The sequence below is a fragment of the Phascolarctos cinereus genome, unplaced genomic scaffold (genome assembly GCF_003287225.1).
Source record: "Phascolarctos cinereus isolate Bilbo 61053 unplaced genomic scaffold, phaCin_HiC Scaffold_5;HRSCAF=322, whole genome shotgun sequence".
Taxonomy (NCBI): domain Eukaryota; kingdom Metazoa; phylum Chordata; class Mammalia; order Diprotodontia; family Phascolarctidae; genus Phascolarctos; species Phascolarctos cinereus.
The window spans coordinates 275,339,818-275,354,274 of NW_027555958.1; the positions used below are offsets into that span (position 1 = coordinate 275,339,818).

The following is a 14,457-nucleotide window of genomic DNA, read 5'->3' on the forward strand; positions in this document are numbered from 1 at the left end:
TCTTTATGATGCAATGTATGCTAGTCATTCAGCAAATTCTGCCTAGTCATGAGAAGTTTGTAGTTATTCTCTCTGTTAGAATTGATACTTACCCCTGATATTTCTTCCCATTACCAATACCACTGGAATAGTTTGTCTTCTGCAATCTTTTGAAATAGATTTAATCATTTTAATTCTTCTAATTGCATAGGTACCATGGACAGGGTACCAGGGTAGGTTTGCAGTTGACCCTCGAATCATTACACATCAGGCAGCGATGGCATATAATATGAACCTGTTGCAGTCGCATGGACGGGGGTCTCCTATACCATATGGCCTTGGACATCATTCACCAGTTAGTATAGGGCAACAGCAAATTCAGCATCAGGAAAAGGATCAACATGAACAAAATCGAAATGGTGAGTTGTTTTTCCCATACTCAAATCATAAGTAGGATATGGGCTGAGCATGTCAATAACTACCAACTAGAAAATTCCTTTAGAGAACCCATTAGTTATGCTAGATAGGGGGTGTCCTCGGATATGGTATTTAACATTTACATTTTAAATGCTTACAGTATTCAGCATTTAAAATTTGAGGCAGAAAAACCAAATTCTTCTTTTAGATATTTTTAGAGTTACATAACAGTAACTGATTTAAGATAGTTATTTTAATCAGGTCATGGTCGCATCTGAGAATTTTAAGGAAGAAGAAAACATCCATTTTATTTTTTACCCTGATTTTTGAAATTACATTAAATTCCATTATAAAATGCCTTGCTCTACCAAAAAGCCCTGTTTTTATAGTGATATCTAGAACAGTTTTTGAAATATAAAACAAAAGTTCCTTGTTCTTTTAAAAGTCAGGAACTCTGCATTGCTTTATTATAGTTGCTATCTAATAATGTCATATGTAACATTAATTTAAGAATACATTAGTAACTATTAGAGTATCTATAGTGGACTCAAAAGAAATCTCCCCACCCTTCAAAAAAAAAACCTTAGCCATTAGGGATTCATTAACTTTGTTATATAGTTATTTTTCTAAGGTTATTGTTTTTAATTAAAAATTGAGTTATGAAGAAATGTATTTAAGAAGACAAAGTTCAAGGCCAAGTTTACATAAAGATTATGTTTCTTTTAAGAATTTAAAAAGTTTGGGGGAATTGATTTCTTATTATTTTGTTTAAGTGGTATGTTGTCTTAGAACCATACTTGATATTCATCTTTTTGTTGCTTGATCCTTGCAAAATTATTCAATTGAGTCAGGAAGACAGAAGGGAACTTTTCATCATATAAGTGATTCTGGTCTATCAAAAAATGCTGAAAGAAATTTTAGGTTACCACAAATAATGCCGGAATTCCCCTAGACCTGGAGGGATAAAGCATAATAAACCAATGTAAGTTTGACTCATTGACAACTTGACAGGAAGTTTTTGTTTAGAAGATTCCTGCTGAGTCAGAAGTAAAACAGGAATGGAAGGTGTCAAAAGGGTTTCCATCTCCCTCAAAATATATTTTCCTTGAACTGAAAAAGACCTGGCTTACAGTCATTTAAGTTCTTTGTGCCTCAGTTTCTTATCTGTAAAACAAGGGAATTGGATTAGATGATCTTTCAAATTCTTTGCAGTTCTGAAATTGTATAATTTTGTGCTCATTTGTAATGCCCAAACACATGCAAATTTGATTCTCTTTGAGCTAAGTCATTGTTTAAAGTTTTAAGGAGAAAACATGACCAAGCACTTTGAATTAACAAAAAATAAAAATTGAACAGTAAAACTTCTTTACTGTAGTGTTCTCTAATATGAAATTTGAAATAATCTAGTCATGAGAAGTATGACTTTTATTATGTAAAAAGTACAAAATAATTTCTCCTACAGAATTTTAGGATATTGAAAGAGGAAAATTCAGATTAAAATCAGTAGAGTTTTCCGTGCTTCAAAAATCTAAGGTTGTCATGGCTCTGCCACTTATTGACTGTGACTTTGTACAAGGCACTAAATCTCTTAATGCCTTGCTTTTTTCTGTTAAATGGTGATAATAATACTTAAAATACTGCCTTATAATCTAGAAAGTTTTCTAGATACTAAGAAAACCATTAATAAGTTCAAGATTTTTTAATGGACTTAAAATGACCTTCAGGTAAGGCTCACCTATTAAAGGACTTTGGTGTTTGGGATACTCATGAAATTTGGGCTTTTTGAGATTTGTAATTTAAAATTAGTTTACTTATTTCATTTATTAGTATCCATTTATTTATAGATTTATAATCATTACTCCTTAATATAAATTGTATTCACTTTAAGATATAATAGATACTTTGTTGTCAATTGAACCCATTCTTTGGAATTAATGAAATATAATAATACATTTTTAAAACACTAAGCATTTGCGAAGGAACTAAAATTCTGTTCAAATGGAATCAAGGTAATGAATGTGCTGTAGGTTTGGGGAAATTTGCTGTTTTACCTAGTACAGTTTTATGCTTTAATGTTATACTTCTTTATGATTCAGACTTTGATAATGGGATTTGCTTTAATTAAAGATTTACATTGTTTTGTAATTTAGCCAAGAAAGTACAACTTCAAAAAAAAATCAAAAGAACCAAATTGAAGTAGGAAGTGAGAATAATCCTGGAACTTATGAGTAATTACAAGTAGTTTAATTTTACATATAAATGAAAACAGTGGTTTCATTGTCTTTTTTTTAAAAGGTAAAAGTGATCCTAATCTGGGACCTGAAGTAAATAAAATTCGTACTCCAGAGAAAAAGCCTCTAGAATCCAAACAGGTATGCTGTATACATTTAATAAATGAATTTTGCTTTTGACTATCATACTATCTTGTGTGAACGTTCATTTACTCTTATTCCCAAGCATTTTCATATCTTTGTTACATTAGAACTACTTAGTAGGCTCTATTCTAGAGGGTGTCACCCTTGATATATATATTTTTTAATATTTTTGGTTGGCTATTGTAGTCTTTTCATCTTTTATCCTTTAGGGTTGCACTTGTAAATATCAGGATTTGCCATGGCAACATAAAGCATGAGGGTATAGTATTCTTAGTATAAAAAATCTGATCAAGATTATCCCTAGTTACATTGTTAATTTTTTACTTCTTTGATTATAGCCAAGCGTGATCATTGCTGAGAATCATTTTGGGGAATGGAGGACAATTCTAATGGAGAGAGTGGAAAGATAATCCTTTGAAGATAACACATTTTAGGCAATCAAAAATCATGTATTAAGTGCTTACTATATGACAAGCTAAGGGCTGAGGGATGAGGATAGGAAAAATACTCCCTGTCCTCAAGGAGCTCACTAAGCTCACATTCTACATCTTCTAAGTAAGTACGATGGTAATCCCAGAGGGCAAGGAACTAAAAGCTAGGAGAACTGGGAAAGGCCTCCTACAGAAGATCGGATTGGAGCTGAGTTTTGAGAGAAGCCAGAGGAACTAAAAAGCTGAGATGAGGAGGGAGAGAATTCCAGAGATGGGAGATAACAGTGCAAAGACATGGGGACAGTAGTTGGAGTTTTATGTATAAAGAATAGCAATTAGGGCATGTATCTGGACCATAGAGTATGTGGGAGGGAGTGAAATGTAAGAAGATTGAAAATATAGGAAGGGGCCATGTTATGAAGATCTTTCAGTGCCAAACAGGATTTTGTATTTAATACAGGAGATAACAGTAAGTAATTGGAATTTATTTAATAGTGATAAGAGGGAAGGAGATATAGCCAGACCTACACTTGAGGAAAATAACTTGGGCAGGCAAGTGGATGGATAGAGTGAAGTGGGGAAAAACTTGAAATTGGGAGGTCAGCCAGTAGCCTAATAGTCTAGTTGAGAGGTGGTTTATTTTGCAAATGGGTTTTGCACCAGAGTGGTGGCAGTGTCAGAAGAGAGAAGGAGGAATATATTGTAGATGTCATAAAGGTAGAAATGACAAGACTTGGCCAAAGATTAGCTAAAGGGCGTGAGGGAGAATGAGAAGTAGAGTATGATGCTTAGGTCTGGATCAGTAGGAGTATGGTAGTACCCTCCACAGTAATAGGGAAGTCAGAAAGGGTATGGGGCAGAATATTAAGGTAAGATTTTAAAGTAAGTTGATGACTTCAGTTTTGGACATGTTGCATTTAAGATGTCTATAGGATATTCACTTTGAGGTGTCTTATTAGAGTAGATTAAGCTGTTGGAGATGTGGGATTGGGAGATCAGGAGAGAAGTTAGGGTTGGATAATTGGATTTGAGAATCATCTGCATAAAGGTGAGAACTGAATCCATAGGAGGGGTTGCAGTCACTAAGCAAAATAGTATAGAAGGAGAAGAGAAGAATGCCCAGGACAGAGTCTTGCAGGACCCTTTATATTAGTTGGCATGACCTAGATGAAGATCCAGTAAAGGAGACACTCAGAGGAGCACTCAGAGAGTTAGGAGAAGAACCAGGAAATTAGTCATGAAAATCACTGGAGAAGAAGGTGATTAACAGTGTCAAAGGCTACAGAGAACTCAAAATTTTGAAGATTGAGAAAAGGCCATTAGATTTGACAATTAAAAAGTTGTTGGCAACTTTGGAAAGAGCAATATCAGTCAAATGATGAAATTGGAAGCCAAATGGCAGAGAATGAGAAGAAAGGAAGTGAAGGTACTGTCTGTTTAAGGCCTTCTTAAGGAGTTTAGCCAAAGAAAGAAGGAGTTAGATAGGACAGTAGTTAGTTGGGAATGGACAAGTCATTTGAAGATTTTTTGAGGGTAAAGGAGATATGGGTATGTGTAGAAGCAGTAATGAAGCAGCCATTAGATAGATATTGAAGATAAGTGGGAGTGGAAATGATAGAGGTGGAGAAAGCAGGATGGAATGAGATCACTTGTACAGGTAGAAGGTTTTCCTTGGCAAGGAGAAGGGCTGCTGCTTAATGTGAGATAAGGGTAAAGGAACAAATAGTGGTCAAAGGCATATGGGTGATATGAGAAGACTGAGCTCATGGCTAATGGCCTCAATTTTTTCTGTAAAATGTGAGGCAAACTACTCAACTGAGAGAGTAGGGGGAGAGTTTTGAGGAGGGTGAAAAGTTTTGGAAAGAACAGCTGTATTGAGTAGGATAATGAGCTCGTTAGAATTGCCTGGCAGCAGTGAGGGCCCCATTGAGGTTGTGTGACATAAATTTGTAGTGGTCCCGATAAGCAGTTTTGTGATTTTCTTCAGCTTTAGGCAGCAGCATATATACCAGATAGTGACAGTGAGCCAAGGCCAAAGTTTGGAAGGGCAATATCAGTGATATGATAAGGGGGTAAAAGACTCAAGAAAAAGAACACTATAACATGGAACTGGTTCACCAAAGGGAGTTCAAGATCGGAAAAAGAGGAAAGTATAGCTAGTGCAGGGGTGATAGCCTGGGAAAAAACTGAAGGTTCAAAGCATTGGAGGGCACAATATGGAAGAAGAACAGTATTTGGGGTTTCAAAGCAGAGGGAGAGGTAGAATGACAGTAGATTCTGATCAGATAAGGGAATTTCAGAGTTCACGAACATGGAAGTTGTGCATATGTGGATGATGGCAGTATCTTTGTGCCTGAGATGGAGTGGAATAAGCTGTATGAAATGAGTAAGTTGAGGAGCTGGGAGGTTAGTGTGTTTTAATGAGTATTAATAGGTAGATTGAAGTACCTTTGTATGGTGGTAGTAATTGAGGAGGAGAGAAAGACTGATGCAGGGACTAAATTCACTGAGGAAATAAGGGAAGTGTCCTGGAGGTCAGTAGAAAACATACTGATGATTCATTACTTTTCAGTGAAGCTCCAGATTTTGATTTTCTGTGCTCATTGAGGACCAAAGTAGAGTTAAGCTGAAAACTCACTAATAATCTTTAAGTCTCACTTGAGTAATTTTTTAAGTGCCTTGTAGAAGGGTAATAAATAGTAAAAAAAAAAAGATCAAATGATATAGTATATGTAAAGTGCTTTACAAACCTTAAAGTACTATCTAATTTTGAGTATTATTTACAAAATGAACTAGTTTCATTTCTTTTCTCCCTGCCTTTACATTGTCTTTATTGCTAATCAGCAGTGGCATGGCCAGAAGTCATAATCACGAAGAAAAAAGAAAAAAAAAAAGCAAGGGTACTGAGTAATTTATAAGTGGCAGTAATAGTCCTTGAATAATTGAGAGTTGTACTCTCTTTAATTTTTTTTAACTTAAAAAAGTTTACAGTAAATTTATTTTTTATTTTTAATGTTCTTTTAAAAAATTCTTGAATTCCAAATTCTCTTCCTCCTTCAGAACCGTTTCCTACCTATTGAGAAGGCAAAAAATGTAATAACAATTACACATGTGAAATGATGCAAAACATATTTTCGTATTAGCTATGTTGCTCAAAAAGAAAGTAAGAAAACTAAAATGAAGAAATTATGCTTCAATCTGCACTCAGACTCTATTAATTTTCTCTCTGGAGGTGGATAGCATTTTTCATCATAAGTTCTTCCGAATTGTCTTATTTCAGAATAGCTAAGTCACTCACAGTTGATCATTGTTCAAAATTGCTGTTACTATGTCAGGTCATATAAGTCTTCCCAGGCTTTTCTGAAAACATTCTTCCCTCCCTCCCTCCCTCCCTCCCTGCCTCCCTCCCTTCCTTCCTTCCTTCCTTCCTTCCTTCCTTCCTTCCTTCCTTCCCTCCTTTTTCTTCCTTTTTTTTCCTTCCTTTCTTTTTATATAAGGCAATTGGGGTTAAGTGACTTGCCCAGGATCACACAGCTAGTAAGTGTCGAGTGTTTGTTCTGAGACTGGATTTGAACTCAAGTCCTCCTGACTCCAGGGCCAGTGCTCTATCCACTTCTAGCTGCCCCGTTCACTGTTTCTTGTAATGCAGTGGTTTTCCATCATAATCATATGCCACAACTTGTTCAGTCATTTCCCAGTTTAATTGATGTGCATATCCTCAAATTCTGGTTCTTTGCCATCACAAAAAGAGCTGCTATAAATTTGTACAAATAGGTTCTTTTTTTCTTTGATCTCTTTGAGGTACAGACCTAGTAGTGGTCTTGCTGGGTCAAAGAGTACACACAATTTTGGAGCACTTTGTGCATAGTTCCAAATTGTTTTTCAGAATGGTTGGATCAGTTCACAACTCCACCAGCAGTGTGTTAGTGTCCCAATTTTTCCGCATCCTCGCCAACATTTGTCGTTTTCCTTTTCTGTAATGTTAGCCAATCTAATAGGTATGAGGTATTACCACAGAGTTGTTCTGATTTGCATTTATCTAATCAGTAGTGACTTAGAGTATTTTTTCATATGACTGTAGATAGCTTTGACTTCTTTTTCTGAAAACTGCCTGTTCATATTCTTTGCATGTCTATATTCAACAAACATTTATTAAGAATGTACTATGTGCCAGACACTGTGCTTCGCATTGGGGATACAAATATGAAAAAGAAAGTCCCTGCTTTCAAGGAGCTTACAGTCTGATGGAGGAAGACAACACACAAAAAGAAAGTTGAAAAGTTTTGTGGGGTGGGGTGGGGTGGGGTGGGAGGGAGTACCAGGCTTAGCGGCATGGTGGAAAAGCCAAAGAAGTCCAAAATGAGTACACCTGGGTGAGAAATAAGAAGATGTGAATTTCAGGATGCCAATACTAAGCTTTTTTCTGGATAGTTTTTGTTTTTATACTCCTTTCAGAGCATGTACTGTATTTTACAGAACCTATATTTTCATTTTAAATTTTATCAATATCTTTTGTTTTTAGATCATCTTCATTTCAGCTGTCCTTTCTAACAATAAATTTTTTTTGAGAAGGAAAAAAAAAGTAAAATTAACCAACACATGAACCAAAGTCTGACAGGGTATGTAATCTTCCACACCTATAATCTCCCACCTCTCATAAGAAAGGAGGGAGTAGGGGCAGCTAGGTGGCACAAGCCAGTGTACAAGCTTTATCATTGTAATTATATAGTATTTGAGTTGAGGGTTTTATTATTTTTCTGTTGACATTGTTATAGTTCTGTATGTTTGCCTGTTTTTGCTTTCTTTCACTTTTCATCGCTTCCTATGTCCTCCTATGCTTTTCTGTATTCATGTTTTTAACAATGCAGTAATATTCCATAATATTAATATATCATGACTTCTTTAGTTATTCCCCAGTCATTGGGGAACTCAACTTTTCTCCCTATTTCTTTGCAACTATAAAAAGTACTGCTCTAAATATTTTGATGTATTATATGGGATTTTTCTTTCTGGCTTTGCCTTCCTTTCCCCTCCTTAGTAGTGGAATATGGCTTAAAGGATGTAGACATTTTAAGTCACTTTTTCTTTTTTTGAAAGCATAATTGCAAATTACTTCCCAGAATGGTTAAAACAGTTCACAGCTCTACTAATACTATATTAGTGTGCCTCATTAGATTAGGACTTTCTTGATATTGTACTGAGAGCTCCTTGAGACCAAAGACTATGTCTTTTGCCTTTCTTTATATTTCCAGTACTCAGCATAGTACTTAGCTTATAGTAGGCACTTAATAAATATTTGTTGACTGTACCTATCAGACATTGATCATTCCCATCTTTTGTCATATTTACTAATTTTCTGGGTGCAAAGTGAAGTCTCAGAGTCTTGTTTTGATTTTAATTTCTCTTATTAGTGATATTGAGCAATCTTTCATGTATGTTTATCAATATTTTGCAATTCTTTTGAAAACTATTTGTTTCTAGTCTTTGATCATCATTGGGGAATGTTTCTTGGTCTATTGGTGTGTGTTTGTGAATGTGTAAGTGTATAAAATTTTAGATAGTAGGGGTTTTTTTTTAGGGTGAGGCAATCAGCATTAAGTGACTTGCCCAGGGTCATGCAGCTAGTAAGTGTCAAGTGTCTGATGACTGATTTAAACTCAGGACCTCCTGACTCCAGGGCAGGTGTTCTAATCACTGGAACACCTAGCTGCCCCTAGGTAGCAGGATTCTATCTGAGATACTTGATGTAAGTATTTTTTCCCAGTTGGAAGCTTTTCTTCTTAGGCTAGTAACATTGATTTTATTTGTGTAATTGAAATGACCTATTTTATCTTTCTCTTATATGCCTTGTTTGGTTATGGAATTCATGTTTTTAAGACTTGGAGGGCTGGCAAAGTGGTCTGTCACGTTTCTTCAGTGTGTAGAATTTTTTATAATGGGTTATGTTGTGAATTAAAAGTGAAAATAAAAATGTGATAGCAAAATGTATTTCTTGCCAGTAGTATTCTCTTTACCTAATATAACTTCTGTCTAATTTCTACAGTTGACAAATTAAGCCACTAAAGGAATATATACTTTCTTGAATTACATTAAAAGTATTTGGCCAATCCTAGCAAGTACTAGTTTATGTAATGGTAATATTTTATTTAAAATACTCTTTGCTTTTCATTAGTAGGTTTAACTTTCTAAGTGAATGTGTAAAAATAATCTGATTAGTCTAAGTGTACCAGAATGAATTATTCTAATATATAACACAGAAATTGAAAACAAAACTCATGTTTGGTATCAAGGCACTGCAAATGAGAGAACTTAGATTTTGAATGTTAAAAGATTGAATCTGCTGATAAGCCATGCTATCATGTTAATTATTAATACATATGCAGTATATGAGAGAAGAACAAGAACATCTCATATATTTTGCATTAGAACTCATTATGGCTTTTTTCCCTCTATTATTTTACTCCAATTTTTTTTTGAAAGTTATCACTATGTCTAATTGTCTTAAAGTAGTGAATGGTTTGTCCTCAAGACCTCAAGGTATTGTTACTTCTGTAATTAAAATATTTCTTTTCATTCTGTCTAGAATGATTTAGATTCAAATCCACAGAACCGAAGTCCAGAAGCTCGCCCTGGAGTTACTTATCCTAATTCCAAGTTTCATCGCAAAGATAATCTCAACCCAAGACACCTAAATCTTCATCTCACTGCTCCCCATGCACAGTATGCAGTCCCTCATCGCCACTATCAGCACTTATCCCAGCTGTCAAGACAACCATTTCCAGTTCAGCAGCCCCCAAATATAAGTCAGCAGCAGAATCATTTCCCTGAGCAACCGACTCAAATACCACATCAACCAAACCAAGCAGTCCAGCAACATAACCACTTGAATCAACAAACTCAGCAGCAGCCCTCTCAACTTTCTCCTACGTATCAAGCAGGCCCCAACCATTCCTTCTTTAATAATGCAGCCTCTCATCGACCACATTCTCCTGCTGTAGATACAGTGATATCTGAACAGCACCCTCCTCCTATGTTGCAAGAAGTTAACCCTCTGAGATCCATTGCACAACACAACCCAGTAATTCCCCCCTCTCACTTGAATAATTTCATTGAAGAAAATCCTCCAGGATTACCACTAGGGGAAGCTTTAGGTAAGTTTTATTTTTATTTTCCTCCAATATCTCTTAAGTTTCACTACTGAAAGTGAAAAGTGATTCTTTACCTAATAGCACATGTACTACAGCATATTACTTTAAGGGCAGGATTTATTCAGTTCTTGGAGTAATCCCACTAAGAATAGTTTACTTGCCATAATAACCAGGATTGTGTTAATAATTAGTTTTACATAGTCTGGAATATTAGAGTATATACAGTTTGTGCCAGATGAAAAATTTAGATGAGTGATTTCATTCACTAAAATTCTCTTACTTGTTGATAAGTCTAGGGATTTTTTGTATTCTTCCCAGAATTAATGGTAGTTATTGCTGGATCTTTGTGGGGAAATTCTGATTGTTGGCAGTAAAAGCTTTTAAAAAAAATCCCCCTCCAACCAACAATGGGTATGGTTTACATTTTTTTTTTTTACAATTTTTTTTTTAACAGAACGTATGCATGGAAATGTGGCCTTAGAAACATTAAGGCAACAGCAAGCAAGAATGCAGCAGTGGAGTGAGCATAATGCCTATCTCAGTCAAGGCAGTCTTCCATATCCACACTATCACCACCCCCACCTGCAGCATCTTCCCCAGCAACCAGCAGGATTACATCAACAACCAGTTAGGGCAAACTGGAAGCTTGCCAATAATGTAGAAGATGAAGCAGAAGCAATGCATTCAAGGTATTTGAACATTCTTAAAAGTAGCTTCTGAAATAAAAATTCTACCCAGATTTTCTTGAAAATCTAGTCCTTTTGTTTTGAATAGGAGTATTCTTGTGAAAGGTCAGCTAAGTGGCGCAGTGGACAGAACACCCAGCCTAGAGTTGGGAAGACTCATCTTCTTGAGTTCATATCTGGCCTTAGACACTTACTAGCTGTGTGACCCCAGGCAAGTCACTTAACCCTGTTTGCCTCAGTTTCCTCATCTATAAAATTAACTGGAGAAGGAAATGACAAACCATTCTAATATCTTTGCCAAGAAAACCCCAAATGGGGTCATGAAGAGTTAGACAGGACTGAAAAATGACTGAACAACATTTCTGTGAAAAAATTTTGACCTGTGGTTTACAAGGATATACAAGAATATATTTTTTAGGATTAATTTGGTTGAAACTCCTAGAGATTTCAGTTAGCTAAAACACTATTTTCCAGGTATGGATTATGTAGTCTGACAACTACATGTATTCCTGTTTCCTTATCCCCTCACTTCTAGGGAAATATAACAGTCTCCTTGTTTACAATAATCATTTGTTGAATTATAAAGGGTAGATGGAAACAGAAGTGAAATCAGTGATTAAAAGTTATTAATTTGTAACTTTAAATGTTGTCTAAAAATATGGAACGCCATCTCTTCATTATAACAGGTACCTGGGATCATATATCTAGGGTACTGAAAGTTTAGGTGATTTGGCCAAAGTCACAGTCAATATGTGTCAGAGGCAAAACTTAAATCCATGTTAGAGATAGAAGAGACCTCTGAAGCCATCAAGTCCAGTGCCCTATTCTATAGGTGACCAAAGTGATGATCACATTAAGTGACTTCAACATTACACAAACATGGAGTAGTAAGGTGGCACATTAGGTAGAGCACCAGCCCTGGAATCAGGAAGACCTGAATTCAAATCTGACACTAGATACTTACTAGTTGTCATGAGCCTGGGCAAGTCACTTAACCCTGATTGCCTCCAAAAAAAAAAAAAAGGATTTCACAAACATTAGGTTTCAGATCAGGGTTTAGAATCTAGGTCTTTTAACTCAAGAGGCAGGCTGTTTCTCCTGTACCTGATTAGATCCAATGAGTTTCCAAGTCTTGATTCACTTCTGCAATATCTCTCTCATATATCCCCTTCTTTCCACTCACATGGCCACTAGAGTCCCTCATTTTTATAATAACTTCCTAATTAGACTCCCAGCTTTCATTCTTTCTGCTATAATCCATTCTCCACACATCTGCCTAAATAATATTCCATAGAGCACAAGTCTTAGCATGTCATTCATTTGCTTAAAATCTCCAATTGTCCTTATTGCCTCTGGGATAAAATAAAAACTGTTTAGCTTGGTATTTAAGCCTTTTAAATATCTGACTCTAGCCTATGTTTCTAGGTTTATTTCATAGTACTTCCCTTTGCAGGCTCTACATTTCTGTGAAATGGGACTACTTGGCATTTTCTTCTTCACCTGACAGTTTTGGATTTTGGATGTTATATTACTTTGAGTTTTCATTTTGGAGTTTCTTTAGGGGGTTAATAGTGAATTTTTTAAAGTATCTATTTTGCTCTTTGCTTCTAATATATCTGGGCAGTTTTCCTTTATAATTTCTTTTTCTTTTTTTCAGCCAAAGACAAGATTGGTAGAACATCTACCATATTGGCCAGACTCTTAAGGAATCTAAACATTTGTGTTGCTAATGCAAGCGGGTCAGAGCTTAAGGATCTGAGCACCTTAGTGGAGACAAGACGAATCTTACATACAGAAAGACTGTGGGAGGGATCCGGTAGTGGCCAAGTGGTCTGGGGTGCCTGAAGGAGAATCTGGATGGGAGTGGCCAGTAAGCTGGGGTGAACAGAAAGCCAGGGACCTGGACCATGTGGAGGATAGAGTCTAGATAGGATTAAGGATGAGAAGTGGTCCGGGGCAATTGGGAGGTAGCAGAACAGAATTGGGAGATTGGGCATAGCAACAACCAGAGATTTGGGAAAAGTCCAGGGATTTTCTTTTTGGGGTCCAGATTGCAAAGACATAGTCTTTTCCCTTTAGGGGTTCAGATCCCATCCCCATCATTCCCCCCTCAAAAAAATGGGACCCAAATTCTTTTTGGGATAAGGGGCAAAGGTCTTGGCCTTTGGAGACATGTAAGTTTTCATTGCTTCCAAAGCTGTATCATTCAGGAAGATGTCTATTCATTGCCTCCTTTCTGGTGTGAGCTCTGGAAGTTGGGTCTGTTAGATTGTATATAGTTGAATTTCAGGAGACTGCTGCTAGAGTTAGTCTCAGCTAACCCACTGAGAGGTTCTGCAGCTTCAGAGGTACTGAACTGGTGGCTCCCTTTTGGGCACAATCTCCTGCCCTGCTTATTTTACTGCAGGCTTATGTATGCAGCTAAAAGTTATAACTGAAGTACCTCTCTGCTCCTGGGTTTACAGCCACACAGATGATTTTCTGGAATTTGTTCTTTGTTCACTACTTTCCCCTTGGGTCTGGAACTGAGTAAAGTATGTCAGAGCACCCATTCTTTCTCCCAGTGCTGGTACAGAGGTCTCCTGAGTTCTCTTTCTGGCCAAGTACTTCCTGCTGTGGAGCTCTGTCTTGGCTTCCTTTCCATCTTCTGGTGCTAAAATGCTCCTCATTTCCACCACAGTGTCTGCCTTGCACTTCTGACTAGCTGCTACCCCAGTGTCCACAGATCCCTTTGTCTATCTTCCTAAGCTGCCCTGGGCTAGAAAAATGACTATAGATAACTTTGGTGTTATTTCCTATATATATATATATATATATATTTCCTATATTTCCTATAATCCTTTAACATTTTCAGTCATTTTTCTCTTGTGTCCAACTCTTCATGATCCCATTTGGGGTTTTCTTGGCAAAGATACTGGAGTGGTTTGCCATTTTCTTCTCCAGATCATTTTATGGATCGGAAAACTGAGGCAAATGGGGTTAAGTAACTTGTCCAGGAGGCCAGATTTGAACTTAGGAGGATGAGTCTTCCTAACCCTAGGCCCACAATTGGCCCCACTGTGCCACTTAGCTGCCTAATGAAAGGAGCTTAAAAAGTGCTTTTTGAACTGGATGGTTTTTGTGTCAGAGTCACTTGAATGATAGGCAGTTTTTCCTCCTCTCCCTTGGGTCTGATGTACCATACATTTTCTTCAGAGAAGAGAGTGCCTAGTGTGGAACTCTCTCCAGCAGCTTATTTGTTGATTTAGTTTATATGTACTAAGGAGTTAACCTGCGACATATAAAAATTAAATGACTTGCCCAGGGTCCTATAACTAGTGGTGTATTTGAATGTGTGTCTCCCTGACCTTAAGCTCACTACTCACTCTAGTGCAAAATGCTGCCTCTATCTACTGGAGTAATGACTCAAAAAAAAAAAAAG

General features: G+C 36.6%; 1 protein-coding gene across 2 annotated transcripts in view; it reads left to right on the forward strand.

Moving 5' to 3' along the window:
• Positions 1–14,457, forward strand: part of HELZ (helicase with zinc finger) — a 288,871-nt gene that overhangs the window by 238,409 nt on the left and 36,005 nt on the right. For both annotated transcript variants that reach the window (XM_021000986.2, XM_021000987.2), the window contains exons 25-28: positions 191–398; positions 2,692–2,768; positions 9,786–10,353; positions 10,805–11,039. In XM_021000986.2, coding sequence (XP_020856645.1) covers positions 191–398; positions 2,692–2,768; positions 9,786–10,353; positions 10,805–11,039 — 1,088 coding nt within the window. The remainder of the gene's footprint in view (positions 1–190; positions 399–2,691; positions 2,769–9,785; positions 10,354–10,804; positions 11,040–14,457) is intronic.